Raw genomic sequence first — 20665 nt, forward strand, 5'->3', positions numbered from 1 at the left:
TAATCCAGATTTTGATATTTTGAATTTTATACGGCCTAGTCGGAAAGTTTAGTTCAGAACGATTTTTAAATTCATATGGAACTGACAAGACAACCATAGAGTTGACTGACAATTATCGACCTATTAAGTGATTGACATTTTAATCTAAATAAATAAATTTTCCTTATATTCATTATTCACATTTTTTAAAGAAAATAAGGCCCTGATTCACTATAATTGACATATAAAAGATTGGAGGTAAGTTATAATATAATCAAATTTACAAAATATTTTTCTACAATTTATTGTCTAAAATAACATTGAGCAACATTCGGGCCGGTAAATCTATTTTTGTATGTTTTACCGATATGAAGTACATACTTTTTTTTATATTAGTGAGTAGTTATTTCTTAAATATTTACCACCTTATTAAATTCAGTTTAGGATTGACTTGGATTATGTTTCATAAACCTTAATTTTAGCTTTGTTAATAGTATTTCATACATAAATAACAACATTTCAGGGCGGGGTTATTAATTGAACCACAACCCTATGATAGTTAATTGGTACTAAAATTTTTTGTTCTAATGTGTAATGGATTTTAGTTTCTTTGTTTTGAAACGAAAAAGCTAGTTAAATAATGTTACTCATTTGAAGCATGCATAAAACATTAATCACATAAAACTTAATATACCCTAGATTAAACAACAGAAGCTGCAATTAGGTATATTCTGCGCGTTATAGTATTGTGCATATGACAATTAACATTTTATACTTAGTTAATAAATTAAAGGAGAGAGTTTTTGGAGTAATGTCTATTTAATAATTATAATTGATGATTACTTTTAAATTATGTTTTCTAAGGTTGTAAAATCCTGTTGTCTATACTGTGTTGTAATGTACTATAATAATGTATATATATATAATAAACATTTTTTATATTGTATGAAATTCATAATTTAAAAGAAATTAATTTTTTGAAAAAAACCAAATTTTATTGGTTATGTCTTTAAGTTGCCAAAAAAGGCAAAAAATTTTTTTTTTCATATTTATAGTATTAATGAGAACAATAAAATACTTTTCAGAAAACCATTTTAATATGTCACACAAACCGATGCCATACTCTCCAAATTTTCCACAAAGTCAAGGATATGGTCCACCCCCTGAAGGTGAGAAAGGGGAGGACAGTTATCCACTGAATCCTCAAGCAGCCTACCCTGGACCACCATCAAGGTCTCCGGTACCAATGCCACATCCTGGACCAATGCTGCCACCTGGTGCCCAGCCCCTGCCTGGGATGCAAACAGGCTTCCAGCCTGGTTTCCAGCCTGGTTTTCAACCTGGTTTTCAGCCAGGGTTTCAACCAGGTTATGCTCCTGGTTATCCTCACCCTCAGCCGCAACCGGGTTACCCTGCACCAATCATTCAGCAACCAGCACCTCAAGGTGTTCCAGGTAAAGTAACATATAATGCAAGTTTAATTATTTCTCTCAATCTTACAGTTGTTAGAAAAAATCAGTTTAGAAATTGATCCCCTGTTGTTGCTTCCTTACCTTGGTCCTTGTAATGAAGATTTTTTTGTGTATTTTTTTTTATTGTATTGTTTTAGGGGAAACAATAAAAAGTTTTTATTTATTTATTCATTCATCCTGTATTTTTGTAGAATTCTATCAGGTTATCTGATAATTCTTTTTTTATTCCAATTAAAATCTGTTCACCTGTTTAACTGTGGTTTAGTAACAAACCTCTTAAGTAAACTTTTACTTTTATAATAAATACTGGTTGTATCTCGTGGATCAGTATGTACCTAAAGTATCCAATGTGCTAAATTATGATATTTCCTACTGCTGTACTAAATTTCATTTAAATCAGTTCAGTAGTTTTTGTGTTAAAAATTAACAAATATCCATTTATACAAGCTTTCGCATCTTACTAATGTAATAAAATTGTAACAAGACAAAGTCTGTATGTGGAAGATAATTAAGAAAAATTAAAATGAGGTGTTTTAGTAAGAAGCCAAAACTATTTAAAAAATTTATAGATTTCGTCTATCTGTCTGTAGGGTTGTTCCGGCATTATACAAATATTACTGCACCAAATTATATGCGGTTTTCACAAATATGTTCCTGAAGATCTACCTTAAAACCTGATTTACATTTTACCTTGATATACCTTCCAGAAGTGCCCTACTTTATTGGTTTCCCTACTTTTGAAACTATGCGTCCTTACGCATAGTTTTAAAAGTAGGAAAACCTTTAGCGAGTAAAATGCAAGTATGTAACATATAATATATTTAGTAAGAAATAGTATTGTGTTGGATATCATTGGCGTGTTATTTCGTTGAGTATCGAAAAGATATAATTGTAAAAATAACCTGATTTACGTAAGTATATTTTTATCAAATACTCGACTAGTGCCGAGACTTTTGTTATGAGTAGCCATGTCGCGAATTAACATTAAAATTGAATTATTGTTTTATTATCTTCCTCTTAGCGTCATTGCCCTCATTGTTGAGAATGATCACGCTCCCATATTATCATTTTCTGATTATGTTCCCCGGTCTGCCTATTTATTAATCAGATCACAAACATTCTTATGGGTATATCTAATGTAACAGTCAGAAAGGAAGTGGGAGATTGCCAGTAATGGGATTTAAGAGCCTCTTCTTGTACTCTGTCAGGTCAATCTCTACACTTCTTAGTGTTTTTTTTTTTTTTTTGTATAGTTGAGTAGATTTGTTATCTAGGAGTCTCATCCTCGCTATTGGATACGGTCGGCGATGTTACCAAAGTGCAAAAGCACATTCTTTTAACATTTACGAAAATTACGTCACTCATTTACGTCATAAGTTATGGTTGTGAAACTTGTCACATATTCTAGTTTCGCTAATTGATACCGTTACTGGAAACGCATGTTCTAGAATGAATATCAATTTTACAGGTAATCCTGGTGATTTAGTTGCAATAAGCCACCTAACGTAACTTCATCTTCATCTATCCCTCACCGGTACTCCGCCAGTGTATACCATTAACTCAGGCAGGATTACCATTCCATTTTTATCTCGTATTTTAAAAAAGATCGGAGGATATTCAATAACACCAATAATACTAAATAAACTGTATTCCCCATTGCAAACAATATAGCCTTTCAGGTCGACCTCCACTTACCTTCCCCTTGGAAACTATTGTGGCATCTGATTTAACTAAACTCATACGTTAAATATTTATACAGTTTGTCATTTGGGTTTAATAATTAGTATTAAAATATAATTATGCTTTTATATTTAGATATGTAAGATATCATTTTATAAAATAACATGTATGGTATATTTGCAGATGATATTTGTATGTACTTTTCATGTTTAAGATTCTTAAGTTAACGACATGTTGCATAGATAAGGATGTTGACAGTTGAACAATACAATATTCATAATAGGGTTCTCACAAACAATTTTATCGTTTAGAACCCATTAACATTTCGCTGCTAGATATGGGTCCCTTTTCATAAGAAGAGAATTTCGTACAGTATTATCATAACAGCCAACCAGCTTAATATGTGGATTTATTTCGACATTTATTTTCCTTGCTCTAGTGTATTGTACTTTCTTACTTTCTGAAGATAAAAAGGGGTCTACTTTTGGTCACTTGATATGGAAAATATATCTATGCCGAAAACGTCTAATTAAAACGATGCTATTAAGAAGTGACATATTTAAGTATTAGTCATCCTCAATTAATTTCTCGTAGTTATTTTTAATGATATTCGAATGTTTATATTTTTTTTATGGGTGATAATGGTATGGTTACCCCGTCTGCGCTATTAGCCCCGTCAGTGTATAACTGACGGGGCACCAGTGAGGGATGACAGATGAAGATGAAAGTAGGTCAGTTAGCCCATCCTGACGAATTAAACTAGAATTAGTCACGATGGTCCAGGGGGAACCACGTGGAGGTCGACCTGACAGGGTATATTGCTAGTAATAGGGCTATTTGACCCCACTACTAACAATCCCTTTCCCCCCGAATATTTATAGTTAATTAGCACTCTAAACCTGATTCCCATCAGATTCTCAAGTTCTTACGGAATTTCCGTATTACTCGTTCTTACCCGAAACAGATTAATTAAATATATAATAGATAAATTAAACAAAGTCCGAACAACTGCTAACGATATCCAAAATTGGAGCCGACTTTTAGCATTCTCAAAAATACTATGTACCTACTTATTGCACTTTCATAAGGATTCTCGATTTTTTATGCGTAAAAACATGCATGCGGTAACGAACTACCGTTTACTTTAACATAGTAACGGAACCCTACTAAAAACTGGAACTTGACTGATAAATTTATATTATAATACTATTATATACTAAGCTATATCCTGTTGCTCCATCCGCGTGAATCGGTATATAAAGTATCCTATGTGCTAAGTTAGCATAATAACTTTATTGTGTACCAAATTCGTTTTGTAGTTTTAACGTAAAATAATATCAAACATCCATCCATTGTTACAAACTTTCGCATTTATAATATTAAGATTACAATATCCGTTGTAACTCGTGATTTTGTTTGCGTAGACAGATTAAGTCATATTAATCTATGTATACCAAATTTAATAACATTAGTACAGGTTTTTTGTTTTATTTATTAATAGAATGTTCTGTTCCACTGCTGGACAAAAGCCTTGCCCAACTACTTCCGTTTTCCACGATCGAACATAATTTCACAATCGCAAAATATAATAAATAAAAAACAAGAAAATAGATGTCATGAATGTCATGAGACTTCTTCAATAAAGGAATCAAATTGTATCTTAGTATATACTGAACAAATCCTGATAAAACAGAAGGTAGGTAGTTATATATGTATACTACGTATTTCGTTAAGATCCTATTAGTCATTTTCTCTTAACAAGGCACCAAACCGGCGGAATACAATATTTTTATGATATATGTAGATGAATAGGTTATTGCTATTTGTAATGCTAACCCTATTTGCATCGCATATTTACTTAAATAAATAAGTTATTTACTTCAACGGTGTTGATAGATAATGTTATAATTACTTTGTGCTGGTGGAATAATACTAGAACATCATTATATTCTCTCACATTCTTTTGCTTTGTAAGGTGTTCTGAAGCGAAAAAAAAAATTGCCATTTAATTATAATGTGGACTGTATCCAAGAAAGTTACTTCAGTTAATAACTACGAGATACTTGACAAAGAAATATACGAAATCCAAAACACATCAAACCACCTCGACACAATAAAGTGGAATAATGTTAAGCATTATTTGTCTAAAAAGTGTTCACACATGAATTTAAAAAATAATAGTGTTTATTTTGAAACTCTAAGTGTGGCTAGTGTAAAAAGATCATTGTGTCGATTATATAAAAATATCTTCAATTTTAAAAATCGTGGATACGAAAAGTTTTTGTCAGATGAAGAAAAAAGGTTTAATTTAAATATAATAGACAGATACAGTTTTATTGAAAAAATTTAATAAAATTTTTTCGATACGTTCCTATAATTAACCCAAATGCATATATAATTATACCTTGTCGTAAACACTAACATTGATAATAACATAATTTAATACAATTAGGTAATAGCATTCTAACGGTGAATAAAAGTCTTTATTTTTATTTTCTGGTTTTGGTTTTACCTTCACAAATAAAAGTTATTACGTATGTTATATTTTTTAAAAAGTTTACTTAATAATTTAAAATCATAAACTAATGACAATATAGTAGGTATTTAGGTACGTTTGTTTGTATATAAATCATTAAAATACATGATAAATATAGCTCTATATTGAACATTATATGAAACTACATGACAATACACAAATTATTTTATCTTCAAAATAAAATAGTGATATTCTCTTCACCAGATTATTGTTACTGTTGTTGATTATAAATATTTTTTCTGATATATTACCAACTTTAAATATTATTAGTATTTTGTATACATACGAGATTTTTCGTATACATCAGTTAAAACGTTGGTGATTACAAGGTATATGATTTTTCATCCATCGTCATTGCCTTTCCTGATATTATCTATATACGAAACAGAAATTTCGCAAGAACGATACGCATTTTTTGTTTGTCAGACACTTTCAAAATCCGAATTACATTCATAATTATTATATAATATCTACTCAGCTTATTGCTTATCTCATTATAGTTTACTAGATTTTACCCGCGACTTCGCGTCCGCGTGACCGGAAGATGTTTACTGGTTATGATATGTATGATAAAAAAGACATAGGCTACCTATGTCCTTCTCCATCCCATCCATTGTAATTAGCGAGTCATGATTTGTACCTACTGTTCTAGAATTAAAACCGTGCTGAATTTCGTAATTTTACACTTATTAATATTTTTCTGCAGGTGGTTGGATGGCTATTCCACAAGGCCTCAGCAACTGTCCGCCAGGGTTGGAATACTTGTCCTTGATTGATCAACTCCTTTTGCGTCAGAAAGTGGAGCTGCTGGAATCTTTTGTAGGATTCGAAACGAATAATAAATATACTATAATGAATAGTATCGGCCAAAAAGTATACTACGCCGTCGAAGACAACGATTGCTGCACTAGAAACTGCTGTGGACCGATGCGCCCATTCGATATGAAAATTTTCGATAATTACCGAAATGAGGTAAGTGAAATTGCTCTAATAAAACTAACAATTAGTTAAATTCACTGATGTAGATTATTATTAAAATGTTAATCATTATTAAATTGCCAAAGGGAGACTTTGTACAAAAGTCGTTTGTTTGAAACTGTCCCATTCATATTTCTACCGTGAAGCAGTTCTGTTTGCATGGCTGTGTTTCAGTATGAAGGTTGGGATATGGCAGTGAATTTACAGGGTACACCTAACAGGAAAACAGGTACAGGAATAACACCCGAGTCCTGGGGGAAAAAGATCGTTAGCAATGGAGTTTGTCAGCCCCATTGCTAGCAATATGCCCCATTAGGTCGACCTCCACGTGGTTCCTCCTGGAAATCATCGTGGACAATTCTTGTTGTATTCGTCTACTCACCTATCATCCTTCACTGGTGTCCCGCCGGTGTATACCGATAGCGCGGGTGGGGTTATCATTCCATTATCACCTATAAAAAAACACCTGAGTCCTCAGGAATGGCAACGCATGATGGACGAAACAGTTTACTCTGTTATATACATATATATCAGTTAATACTAGTACCGCATTTTAACGCTTCCCTGTGTTTGATTTAGAAAGAATGATTTTGGCATTAAATCCGTCTTGTACACGTCATTATCATCATCATCTCAGGCACTATCCGTCCACTGCTGAACCCCATAAGCCATCCCCCATAGACTGCCATTAAGAACGGACTTGAGCCACTTGCATTCACTGACTCCCCGCAATGCACTTGAGGTCGTCACTCCATCTAGTGGAGATCGTCCTATACAGCGTTTGCATGTATGGGTTCGCTACTCAAGAACCTTTAGTCCCCATCAGTTGTCGGTTCTTCGAGCTATGTAACCAGAGCTTCTACACATACCTTATACAAGAATACATACATAAATAAATAAATACTGAAATTACTAGTTGGTTATAATTTGGACACAATTTTTATGCAGTAAAATCGGCCTACAAATGCCAATTAAATTTATAATAATTATAATAATATATTCTTTATTAAAATTGCCAGGATCCACTTTTTATATTTTACAAATTATTACAATTATACTATATTTGTCGCCGTGTGTACCCCGGCATAGAATGAGCCATCCCTTACATTCCTGTGGGTGTCGTAAGAGGCGACTAAGGGAGGGCGAGGGATGGGCAGGAGCATCCCTCTCAAAACATTCTCAAAGGCCTAACTGCGGTCTAGGCAACTACTAGCAAAACTCCCCCTATGGGGAAGGCTTATGTCCAGCAGTGGACAGTTGACGGCTGAAATAATAAAACCATATTTTACTAATTAATTATAGCTGGGTCCTTAACAATATGCAACACAACGCAATGGTTCATGTAAAAAGAATCTAGCCTATTTGATAACATGGCTAGAACGCAGTTGGAGCTGGCCTAGACTCTGCAGAGTGACGAAGATTGCTTACAAATAATGGTGTAGAAACAATACACAAGCATTTCTGCAAACACTCCCAATGCATTGCACAATCGAGGCAGTCCCCATAATACCCGGAACGCGTTATTATATTGTATTCTTAGAGAATTGTATAATTTTAGTTATATATTATATAGCTGTGGTTAAAATTTTTTTTTAAATGCACAATTTTAATCCATTTTCAGGTTATACACCTTCATCGACCTCTAGCATGTGATTCGTGCTGGTGCCCGTGTTGGCTACAGAGTATGGAAGTAACAGCGCCACCTGGCACTGTCATCGGTTCAATTGAACAGGAGTGGTCCATTTGCAAACCGTGCTATGTTATTAAGAACGCAGTTGGCGACGTTGTGCTTAGGATTAAAGGACCCGTTTGCACATTCTCTATTTGCGGAGACGTTAAGTTTTACGTATGTTCATTAAATATTGATTATACTTATTTATTAACTATAGAAAAGTGGGGGGAAAGGGATTGTTAGTAATGAAAATTGAGAATCCCATTGCTAGCAATATACCCAACCAGGTCGACCTCTTCACGGTTCCCCCTGGAAACTATCATGATTAATTCCTGATAAATTCATCATGATGGGTTAACTGGCCTGTTATCATCCTCATCGATCACCCTTCACTGGTGCCCCGCCAGCGTATCCCGTTAGCGCAGGCGGCTATTCCATTTTCTACCAATAAAAAAAAAAGAAAAAAACTAGAAAAGTAACGATCAGATTTTTTACCGACTAAAGAAAGTGTACATTCTCAATTATTTTCTATATCTTTATTGTACAGGTCTGTCGGAAAGTTCGTATAAAAGTGTTCTGGAATGCGATAAGCGCAGGACCCCTTCCTTATGTCCCTAACCTGGCTTGTCAGTTACCTCTTAACGGCATGCTTCCGTTGAAGAGCAGCGCGTAGTTTCTCTACGCAGGCAAGAATATTCCGTGAAATTGTTGCCGATCTCAGAACAGTTTAATGAAAAAGTCCACAAGTGGCTAAAAAGAAAATTGTTTTTTTCGATGTTCGGGGGATTGTCCATCAAGAATTCGTCCCTCCAGGCCAGACAGTTGATGGAAAATTCTACGTCGATGTGCTCGACGCCTCAAAGCAGATTTTTTCACCACGACAATGCCCCTGCCCACACCTCTCTTGTTGTCCGTGAAGTAAAAATTCCATTACGGTGACCGAACACCCCCCCTATTCGCCGGATTTGGCCCCGTGTGACTTCTTCTTGTTCCCAAAAACCAAATTGGTACTTCGGGGGCGGCATTTGGGGGACATAAAGCTGAGAAACCTACAACCAGAGGACTTTCAAGGAGCCTTCTCACAGTGGAAACGGTGTTGGCACAAGTGCATTATGTCACAAGGGGAGTACTTTGAAGGGGATAAAATTGATTTACCTGAATAATTGTAAAATAAAATTTTTAAAAAACTTTTATACGTACTTTCCGGACAAACCTCGTATATTTATATTGAAATATAAATAATACTAGTTTTTACCTGTGACTTCGTCAATGTGGCTAGAATATATTCACTGACTAGAATAAAAAGTAACCTATAACCTTCTCTATCTCATATAGTATGTGTTTATCAAATTTCTTAGTAATTGGTTAAGCCATTAAGGCGCTAACGGGTAACAAACTAACTCATTTACACATTTATATTAGTAAAGATGTTTTTGTGTCTATACTACTTTATAACAAGTATTTTAGAAAATTGTGAAAAAAGAATAGAGATGGAACTACATACTCATACATTATATACATACATACATACATAAACATGTTACATTAAATATATAAATGTAATTAATAGATTAGAAAGGATATAGAAAAGTACTTAATGCATATAGTTCAAATGCAAAGTGGATGTACTTTTAATGTTCGCTCTTACGTGTACCATAAAAGCAAAAACAAAATTAAGATTATTGTCTAATTTACAACTGATAATTATTATTCTATAACTTGATTATTTTTGCAATTAATAGGGTTTACTTCCATTATTATTATACAATAGGCCATCCCTTCCTTTCCCATGGGTGTCGTTAAAGCCGACTAAGGGAGGGCAAGGGATGGGCAGCAGCAACCCTCTTAAACACCTCTAAAGCCTGATTGCAGTTGCTAATTCGCCTGCCAAGCGTGGCAACTATTGGCAAAACACCCCAAGGGGGAGGCTTATGTTCAGCAGTCGACAGTTAAAGGTTGATATGATGATGATGATGACTTCCATTATGCCCTAATGTTTACTATTAAATTCTCACTACATGGCATCACTAAAATATTTCAACATTATTATTTAATTACAGGTTTACTCAAAAGATGGCGAAACTAAAGTTGGAAAAATAATAAAAAAATGGTCAGGGCTTGCTAGAGAAGCTTTCACAGATGCTGATCACTTTGGTATATCCTTTCCAATGGATTTGGATGTAAAAATTAAAGCTGTTTTACTTGGAGCATGCTTTTTAATAGTAAGTAATTATATATAAGAATTTAATTAATAATATTCCAGTTTCCAGGACCAGAATTGCGAGCGGCCGATCTAACAATTTATTATATTAGGAATTTATTTAGTGTTTTATCTTATTTGCCGTGTGATCTCAGCATAGAATAGGTTATCCTTTCCTTGCCCGTGGGTGACGTAAAAGGCTAGGATGGAGGATGGGTAGTAGCATCCCTTTTAAAACATCTCCAAATATAAAATAGATGCTGTATTCACCTTACCATTGCTATTAGTGTAAAAATAAAATAATGTACTTATATGTACTATATAGGTACCTATATGTATTTAAAATGTGTGTATTATATATATATATATATATAATGAAAATTATTTCAGGATTTTATGTTCTTTGAAAAATCTGGTAATCAAGAATCTGACAGACCAGGGATGCTGTAAATAGAATGCTGTGTAGAGGCTTCAATATTATGAATAACTACACTGCAATTATTTCTACGTCCATAGATTTGCGTATTGTAATACTAAGTTTAATGATAATTCATTTATTATAATTTAAGTCTTTAAAGTTTTTTGATAAAATATGAAATTTTACAATGAAGAGATGAAAACTTTTTTATATATATTTTTTTTAGGTGGTAGTATTATGCATACTAAATTTATAAGTTTTGCACTTGCTTTTTTAAATAGTATTGTTGTACTCCTGTTGAATTTGTAATATTTACTTATTTAATTATTTTTTATTACTCACAAGTATAATTGATAGTTACGGTTTATTGGTGAATAATAATACTCAAACATTTTCTATACCTTCACGCCAAGTCTTTGACGGTGTAGATAAACAAATAAATATAAACGATCTTAAAATAAATTACTTTTTTCTTATATGTTACTGGTAACCAATAAACGTAACATTTATGATGTTTGAATCATCAATTTTATTTTTAAGGATTATAATATTTCATCTATAACAATTTTTGCTGTTAATTTTAGGAACAACGCGATTGCTTGGAATTTTCTATACATATTTTTTACTGTAGTGAAAATATACATAGTTATAGTGTGCACATCATTTAAAGCTCAGTGCACAGAGCTTGGCCAAATAATATTAGTAAGTAGTGATTCTAAGTGTGATGAACATTAAGCTAAAATAGAGATAAATGAAAATAACAATGTTATTATAAAATTGTACGACATAACGTATACTCTGTAGATTAAATATTATTTCTTATTTAAAACATTATCGTCACAATGCCTAAGGAAAATAGATTAATATCAACTATAGGGATGATATTTGTGATAATGAAAATATGACTAACAAGTAATGGAAAACATTTGACAACAGATCGCGTCGTTTCTATTTCTAAAATGATCGCTCAACGTGTGTGTAGTAATTTTTATAAATTCACATTCATAAGTGTTTTGATAATGTACAATGTATCTCCAAAAGAATGAATTTAAATATTAAAATAAAAATTAATACATTGATATGGGAAGCTGGTAAAGAAGACAATACTACTAAACACGTTACATAAATATATTCTTTGTATATCTCTTATAATTATCTCATTTATATACAAATTCAATATTAAATTTGGTTGCACAAAATATTTTTAATGATTATAACTTTTGATTATTATATATGTTGCAGTCGAAACTCTTAACCAGTCAAAAGTACTTTTGACTGAACAGGTTGGTCAATTCGATTTAGACTAAAAATTATTGGTTATTAGTACTTTTAACTGCAAATTTTCGGTTAGGTTAGGTACTTTTAACTGTTATTTTAGTCAAAAGTATTATTGACTAAAGCATATGGTCAAAAGTATGTTTGACTGATTTTGCTAGTCAATAGTATTTTTGACTGGTTAAGAGTTTTGACTGCAACATATTTTATACTTATATTAGTTCTAAGCCTGAAATAGTAATAATAGTAACTGTGCTTATTTAAGTATTAAGGTTACAACAAAATGTTGTAATACTGTTGTAAATTAATGCTTATTGTATGTACTTGTATGGTTTACATTATTATACAGTGTAATATATAATGTTCCAATAGAAATAAAAACATACCTACGCATTAATGAAAAACTGACAGTTAGTCAAAACATTTTTAAAGGTACATAATTAAGAATGTATTAAATACAATCATATATATTAATATTAGATCATAATTTGATGGTATAAACTATTCTTAGAAATTCCTATTTATTTTCAATTCATAAAGAATAATTATGTGATTAAATAGAGATACACCTGTATAATCATGCTAAACCATGTCATATGTCTAAACAAACTTTTAAGTATTAAAGAATCTCGTCAACAAAATACTATTAATTAGTGCTGTGCTCTCATAGATTTGAAATTTTTTTTTTTTATTTAATAATTTACAAAATTTTTTACTTGTTTAATGATTGTTATAATTAAGTACTTCTACATTACATAGACTTGCTCTGATGGGACAGAATTTGATTCTATTCCTATGGTTCGACCATATGCAGACAGTACAACAAATCGTAAATTTGGTCAGAGTACCGTTTACAAATATTCCTATTTCCTTTGTAGATAGATAGATAGATCTATCTATCTATCTATTTCCTTTGTTGCACATAGTTACCTTAAATATGAAAGAATAAAAATGGTACGTATGACTGACTACTAAATATAATAATTGCTAGTCATCAATTATTATTTTTAGTGGCTTACATAACATCTCACTGCTATATAAAGCCCTTCCGTCTATTCTTCCGTATAGCTCAAGTGCCTCGTTTCACCAAGTCATGATTGTAGACTCGGTATATTTTTGCATTCGACATGCCCACTCCCATTTCAAGCTGACGGTTTCACCTTCATCAATTATATCATTTTACGAACGTAACATAATTACTGACACGACACGATCCTTTCTATCTATGATGCTACTTAACATGTTTTTTTGATATATCTCCAGTTTCAACTTATGAACTTTTGTAGATAACTAAAACAACTAACCATTGAAATCAGAACAGTAACAATAAGTAGAAATGGCAAATGTTTGGAAACAATTATTCTATTTTCTTGTTATTACGCCATGCTTTTTAATAGTTGTAGTCTTAGCAATCTGCTTCTCGATTGACTATGATAACCTCCTATATTGATAAGATATATACCAATATATTTTTATAATGTATACTTTTAAATACTAAAAGTAGTCTTACTATAAGATACAAGTAAATGTAAACCTATAATAATTGTAATAGATATTATTGTGTAGGTAATACATAGCTTTATTTTATTATAACCTCATTGCATTAAAAGTTGGTTGTGACGATAAACTAAATATTTCAAATTTTAATTCAGTTGTTACAGTATGTTATGTTAGATTATTAATGGAAAATGAAATGTAGAGAAAAAGGCAGTAGTCTATCCAAAAATTCGGTCAAGTTATACGTCACCATTTTGTACTACATGCTCGTAATAAATGACAAACTTATAATAGATAGATTTTATACCGAAGTGTGGTGTTAATCCAGGGATTAACTTTCAAAGAAAAATATTTTAAATATATTTTTTTTTAATTTGATATACTCTCAATTTTAAATCGATGGTTATTTATATAAAGTAATTATGTAGATACTCTTACACTGATCTAGTCATCTTTGACTAGATAAATAGCCAATATAGCGTCGTCTTATAAATGATCCAGTCGTTGCATTTAAATTTATATAAATGACATCATTCGGTTGATTGCTGTTTTATTGTTATTATTTATGTCTATAATAAGTGTGTAATTGACATAATTTGTCTGTATTTTACAATATCGCGACACTTATCAAATATCTACTTTATATAAATTCCTGAATCATATTTTCAACATCTTACAAAATATTGGCAATATATTTTAAATTATGTACAGCATTTTCTAAAACAAAACTATTATAGTTAATTGTAATATATTTACTCTTATATTACACAGTATATATGTTTGTACATTAATAATTTAGTCTAGTCAGATCTTTACCACTAATTAGTGCGTGATTGTTAGTCAATGCTTGTGATTGTTCGCACTCTGTTGAATTTGGAATTCTTTATTAATGAGAACAACTGTTCCTTACAAATTTATGAATAAGTACAATTGTTTTTACTTTTATACAACTAGTAGTTTCTCAATTTGTTTCGTTGTTTATAATGGGGAATGGGGCCAATTCTGCCATTCCCACAGTGGTGCCATTTCTCTAAGCATATGTCTTAACCTAGTATTTTAATTTGATAGTTTCACGAAATTGCTGTTTAATGGGCTACTATAAGTTAATATTACAATAATGTTGACTAAAATCTGTTAAAAAACTAGTTCATATTGATTCTTACAATAATGATTTCCTTATAATATCAAATTGAAACCTTAACTTTAGAGATAGATTTCGAGAAATGACGCTTCAGAATAGACTGTAGCAAGTGTTTATTAATCAGCACTTTACAATATGATAACCTAAATTGCCCACTTCCTACTGTAGAAACTCTTGGAGTAAAAAAATCTTCAAACATCATTTATTGACAATAATACTAAACAATTAATGTTTATTTCATTTGATATAAATATGTAACGCATCAGTAACTAGTTTGTTGAAGGGCACTGTATCTATGAACCACGCATACCTATCTACATTATTTGTAATCTAAGCCTTATGATTTAAATGGTGCTAATATTTTTTTTATTTTCCATTATAAACTTATTTGCAAAAATTATGTAAACGTGATATTAAAATAATTATTTGATGAAACAAATAGGTACGTAAAATCTCTATGAAACATTCTTCTGTGATTTATTATCGAACTTGGACTTATAAAATGTAGCTAATTAGTGAAGTATAATTATTATAAAAACATAACAATGTAAGTAGTGTACTTATGAAAACTATGTACCTATTACAATTATTAAATATTACTTTCATCTTTTAATTTGTTTTGTTGTAAGACAGATAATTCTAGGTATATATATATATATATATATATATATATATATATATATATATATATATATATATATATATATATATATATATATATATATATATATATATATATATATATATATAACCTGCACTATCGATGTTATATTTGCCACAACTGTAATTGGTAAATGCATCTAACTACAGATATTGCATTTGAATACTATTAGCGTGAGTTTTATCGGGTATCTATTGATTATAACATGTATCAAAAGAGAGAACACGGTCACCCTACCGTAGTCTAGAATACTGTTGTCGGGAGTTTTATGTATATAGTTAAAAAAATAGATGAAGACTTTTTTTGTTTAAACACAGTTTATTAGTGTCAATTGTAAGGTTTAGGTTATTATATTTTTTCAAATACCTATTTAAAAACAATTAACGTCGTTATTTATGTCTATTAAATGCAGACTTTTGTGTGCAAACAGACACATCTGCTTGTTTTAAAGAGAGATCACCAAAACTGTCTTCTTGTCTTAATAACAACAATCTCTTGGCAGGGTTAATTTCTCTATGGTCATGTTTTATAACTGAAGGTTTTGGTAAAGATGACGTTATCTTCTTAATCCACTGACACTGTGGTAGCTTATCTGCATTAGGTGCAGCCATCTGAATAAAAAAAAGTGTTAACTGTTATTTTTTATATATTCTTTGTTAATTATCTTACTGATGGACAAGGGTTGTTCAATGTAGGAGAATGCTACTACCATACCGGCCAAATGATTGTATAGTTGTATTTAATAGTGCTTTATTCTTACAATCATATCTTAGCACTTCCAAGGCATAAACGTTATGATGCATCATTATACATATATGGCACACTAATGTATCACATGGATGTGACACATTTTTATCTGACCCCCTAGACAAATGAATCTATAATTGCTTCAATCAATGTTCACATGTAATAGAACAAGACAGCGTACATGTCTCATTTTATCTCAAAGGGACTGCTAGTAATAACAATTCTATCAATAGATTTGTTTGTATTTTGACTAGGGGGCAGTTCAGACAAGGGATGGGGATAAAATTTCTTGATGTCAAACTTGTGATTGATCATATCTGAGGGCTGTCACTCATCTATGCAGGTATTGAAATTTACAATAAAACTATATTAGATATTAATAATAAAATTATAAGAAATAGAAAATTTAATTACCACTTTAGTTTGCTTGGCATTTTTATAAGCAATAGATGGTAAATTAGCATTGACATTTTCTTTATTACAAGGTTTATTTGGAACCTTTCCTTTTACTAACTTAGGTATAGATGATGGACCAGGCAAAGGTTTTGTTGGATGAACTTCTGTAAGTATAGGCACTACTGGACAGTTTTTAATATATGATGCTACTGGACTAGCAATGTGATCAAAACTTTTAGTTCTAGATGGTATTTTCTTTACTGAACTAAGCAATGCTTTTTTATGAGACACAGGATTTCTTGATACTGGTGTTTTAAAAATACCAGGTGTTTTTATTTTCTGTCCAGAAAATGTAGTGATGTGTAATTCAGTCTTATTATCAGATTTTGACTCCACCTTTTTTGGTGTAATATGCGATCCAGTAACAATAGTCTCTACACATTCTTCTTTGTCAGTAGAATCTAGTAAAATTTGATCCTTTTTTGGGGTCACAATGGTTATTTTAGATGCTAATCTATCTTTCAATTGATTACCTTCTAATAGTTCTTCATTATTTTTAGACATACATGATGGCCCATTTTTTAAAATATAGTCTACAACTTCCAAGGTATTGTTTAATTGCACAGTCTTATCATTTTTTGGGGACAAACATAGATTTGATACCAATTTTTCAGCTAAAATAAAAGTGTCATCTTCATTTTTGTTGCTCCACACTGTATCAGGTGATAAACTGGATTGTGATTTGGACTTAATACAAGAAGCTGAAATTACTGAATGATCATTTCTATGAGTCAAATTTGGTTCTGAATGTATTTCTATAATCTTTAAACTTTCCTCGTTTTCATTCCTCATTGATTGAGTTGAATATCTGAAAAAAAAAATATAATTTTTATTCTCAACAATAATACATCTTGATATTATAAGAAATGAACAAATACTCCTTATATATTAAAAATTACAAAAAATGATAACTGGGAAATTTCTATCAGTGAATACCCTTAGGGATGATTATCTCTACCAGCTAACCTTGATTAAATATACCTGTAATTTTTTTACTAGATATGGCAAGGGTGCTATTAAATCATCTGAATAATTAACTATTTATTTAACAAGATAATGAAAGAATAGTTGTTCTCAGTCTACACAGTAAGGGGCTGGTGTGATAAAACATAATTCCAAAAGTATGATTTATTGATATACCACCCTTTCCTTTCTCATGGGCATAAGAGGTGACTAAGGGAGCTGATGGTGGAAGGATAGACAACAGTGTCACTCTTGAAACATCACCAAAGGCCTAACTTTGGTTCCCAACCCATATGCAAAGGGTGGTAACTACTGACAACCCTGCCCCCTCCCTTATATCCATAGACTATGTTCAGCAGAGAACACTTAACAGCTAAAACAACAATGTATAAATTAAATATGAACACCGAAATCAAAAACCAAATCTTACAAGTAGTACAAAAGACCTATTTGTTGGCCATTCTTTTCAGAAGAGAACAAAATTCCTACTCGAGTAGTAAAATCGTGGCATTCCAGATAGTTCTAAACGAAGTATGACCAAATACGGGCCCGTGGGCTATGAAGTGCCCCGCCTAGGCATTTGATTTTTACAAAAAGTTGGACAGTTGCTGGAAGAACTTATATTCAGTGTGGTAAATTGAAAGCAACTCTTAGGTGGCTTCCTTTACATTTTTTTAAAAGTACATTAACTTACTCGGATTGTTCACAATAGTTATTCCACTTAAGACGCTTTTTTATTTCTTTAAGAGACAATTGTCCAATAAATATTTCATCATCATCACTTAGTCGTTCTTCGATACAGGTCAGATCCATGTTTATTATATTAGAAATAATCACTCAAGATAAAAAGTTATTTTAAAAGAAACGATAAATAATAATGGAAAGTAACGGTTAAGGCAGCAGTCGGTAAATCGAACTTCAAAATTTTTAAATAAAAAACGATTGACACTTGACAATTTGTCACTGTAAGCACAGAGCATGTAATCATATGTTATCAACTGCTTTATATTCTTTAGACCCAGGGGTCGATTCTAAGGCGCCGTTCTCTAAATTTATTCTAAAATTAAAATTTCATTTCGATATCACAGCGAAATTTTTATTGTAAGTATTAGGTACAAAAGAGACAAGAGTCTTTAAAGTACTAATTGATTAACTAGATAACAATTATACATGATTAGTACATTAAATTATGTGATTCAGTCTCTAACTCTATTACAATTTTATATATCACAATCATTACGTTAAGCACAAGTGTTCATTACACGGTTCCATCCACAAACTAAATAGACGATACTACGTATCAGACGAACATCTGGCAAAGGAATCGGGGAATTACGATTAATGGTAAAAGTATATAAGGTAAAGAATAATATATAATCCATAGTAAATACTTGTAATATATATCTAAAGATACGAAATACAAGCAATATGCAATTGCTATTTAAAACGGAAAAGAAATAGGCGGAAATTAATCCACGCAAATACTCAACTAGACGATTTAAAGAGCAATGAAATGACAATGAATAACGAACAAAAGTGACAGATGTTTAATTGACAATTATACAAAATTGCCGCTGGTTTAGAGAAACACAAATGGTTAGAAGGGTGAGGGGAGTATGTTCTGACTGTCCGTATCATTTTGCTATGACCAATTATATCCTATACCTACGCATAGTGTTTTTTCAAGGAAGATAAGCCGTCGTTCCCTCAAAGAATGCCTCCAAGCCCCAAAACAAGGAGCCACTAGTTTCACACGGGATGCAACCATTATAATCAAACAATAGTGCAAATTCGTGGAAGGAACACTACGAGTCATTGGTTCTGTAGTTTAAACATCTCTCCATTGTCGGGGTCCAATTTAGGGATCCGACAACAGGGTCGTCGTTGTTACTTGCACTGCCATCGGCGAACGGTGTTCCGATTGCTAACATAAGGACCAATATGAAGTAATTATCTAAAAGATAAAAAATATATAGTTAAAATTATTACAATTTTAATTTATGAAACAGCAATTCCGCAGTATTATCAAATTAAAATATTAAGTTAAGGGAAGATATAGAGAAATGGTGTTTTAGAATCGGCTCCAATGTCTTCATAATTTGTGCTTATATCCATGAAACTTAGAAAATAAACTGCATTTTACTCTTTCGAAGTAATAACACAATAAAAAATATAAAATAAAATAAATGAATATTAGTCACTAATTATTAAAAGTATTTTAACAAAAGAAGCAATAAATGAATAAAAGGAAGCAAGGAAAGGGAAAGTTTAATTTATTTTTAAATTAATTTTTTTTTTATTTATTTATTTTTTTTTTTTTGATAGGACGTGACCCCCACTCTATTGCCAGAATCCGTTTAATCCATGACTTACAGGACATCCTCCATCGAACATAAATATTTGCTCGTTCCTATATGTATAAGTAAATAAATAAAATAAATAATACATGTAAAGTTTAATTATACTAAACAAATTTATTATAATTATTGTTTATTCATTTATTATTCAAATTACATACATTTTAGTTATTTAAATATTAAAAAATAATTAAATGGAACGCTGTTTTTTTTTTAAATGGCGCCATAATTATGACCAATTCGAACTGTCAGGGGAAAAGGGATTGTTAGTAGTGGGATCTAACTGACCTATTACTAGCAATACACCCTATCAGGTCGACCTCTCCGAATTTCCCCTTGGAAACCATCATGATTAATTCTAATAGAATTCGTCACAATAGGCTAAGTGACCTTCTTTTATCGCCACCTATAGTCCCTCACTGGTATCCCGCTACTGTATACAGTTCGGGCAGGGATACCATTCCATTATCATCTATTAAAAAAAAACTTTAAACTGGCGCCTATTCAAGATAGCCTTTAAAAAGAAGGAATTAAATAGAAGGAATAAAATAAAAACATTAAATCATATGATTGCCTTCTTTCTTCTAATGCAAATATAATTAGTAAAAGGAGGATGAAAGATACACCATCAGT

The 20665-nt window shown here is 31.4% G+C and overlaps 2 protein-coding genes across 6 annotated transcripts; one reads left to right on the forward strand and one right to left on the reverse strand.

The window, feature by feature from the left end:
- The first annotated feature begins 78 nt into the window (after positions 1–78).
- LOC113518157 (phospholipid scramblase 1) lies at positions 79–15461 on the forward strand. Of its 4 annotated transcripts, XM_026902938.3 has the most exons (6): positions 79–237; positions 1065–1433; positions 6374–6639; positions 8267–8491; positions 10378–10539; positions 10908–15461. In XM_026902938.3, exons 2-6 carry the CDS (start codon positions 1079–1081, stop codon positions 10965–10967), a joined length of 1068 nt encoding a protein of 355 aa, XP_026758739.1. In that variant the 5' UTR covers positions 79–237; positions 1065–1078; the 3' UTR covers positions 10968–15461. The 4 variants fall into 4 exon arrangements, with proteins under 4 accessions (XP_026758739.1, XP_052758709.1, XP_031769009.1 ...); XM_052902749.1 differs by lacking the exons at positions 79–237; positions 1065–1433 and adding an exon at positions 5039–5259; XM_031913149.2 differs by lacking the exons at positions 79–237; positions 1065–1433 and adding an exon at positions 5267–5432.
- A 143-nt stretch (positions 15462–15604) lies between these two features.
- LOC113518232 (uncharacterized) lies at positions 15605–19836 on the reverse strand. 2 transcript variants are annotated; one of them, XM_026903055.3, is made up of 3 exons: positions 19345–19836; positions 16671–17520; positions 15605–16120 (listed from the first exon to the last, which is right to left on the reverse strand). In XM_026903055.3, exons 2-3 carry the CDS (start codon positions 17502–17504, stop codon positions 15899–15901), a joined length of 1056 nt encoding a protein of 351 aa, XP_026758856.2. In that variant the 5' UTR covers positions 17505–17520; positions 19345–19836; the 3' UTR covers positions 15605–15898. The 2 variants fall into 2 exon arrangements, with proteins under 2 accessions (XP_026758856.2, XP_026758854.2); XM_026903053.3 differs by lacking the exon at positions 19345–19836 and adding an exon at positions 18370–19309.
- Between the last annotated feature and the right edge of the window lie 829 nt (positions 19837–20665).

Source organism: Galleria mellonella, unplaced genomic scaffold (genome assembly GCF_026898425.1).
Source record: "Galleria mellonella isolate WM207_F2 unplaced genomic scaffold, CSIRO_AGI_GalMel_v1 utg132, whole genome shotgun sequence".
Taxonomy (NCBI): Eukaryota; Metazoa; Arthropoda; class Insecta; order Lepidoptera; family Pyralidae; genus Galleria; species Galleria mellonella.

What these genes read in the sequence shown, in the direction of transcription:
- LOC113518232 (XM_026903053.3), bottom strand. Translation starts at nt 18,488, where the DNA reads ATGGATCTGACCTGTATCGAAGAACGACTAAGTGATGATGATGAAATA. An exon ending in AACTATTGTGAACAATCCGA is followed by an intron (nt 17,521 to 18,369) that starts GTAAGTTAATGT and finishes TTTTTTTTTCAG; the next exon opens with ATATTCAACTCAATCAATGA. An exon ending in ATGCCAAGCAAACTAAAGTG is followed by an intron (nt 16,121 to 16,670) that starts GTAATTAAATTT and finishes TTTTTTATTCAG; the next exon opens with ATGGCTGCACCTAATGCAGA.
- LOC113518157 (XM_026902938.3), top strand. Translation starts at nt 1,079, where the DNA reads ATGTCACACAAACCGATGCCATACTCTCCAAATTTTCCACAAAGTCAA. An exon ending in TCGATAATTACCGAAATGAG is followed by an intron (nt 6,640 to 8,266) that starts GTAAGTGAAATT and finishes ATCCATTTTCAG; the next exon opens with GTTATACACCTTCATCGACC. An exon ending in TTGGAGCATGCTTTTTAATA is followed by an intron (nt 10,540 to 10,907) that starts GTAAGTAATTAT and finishes AAATTATTTCAG; the next exon opens with GATTTTATGTTCTTTGAAAA.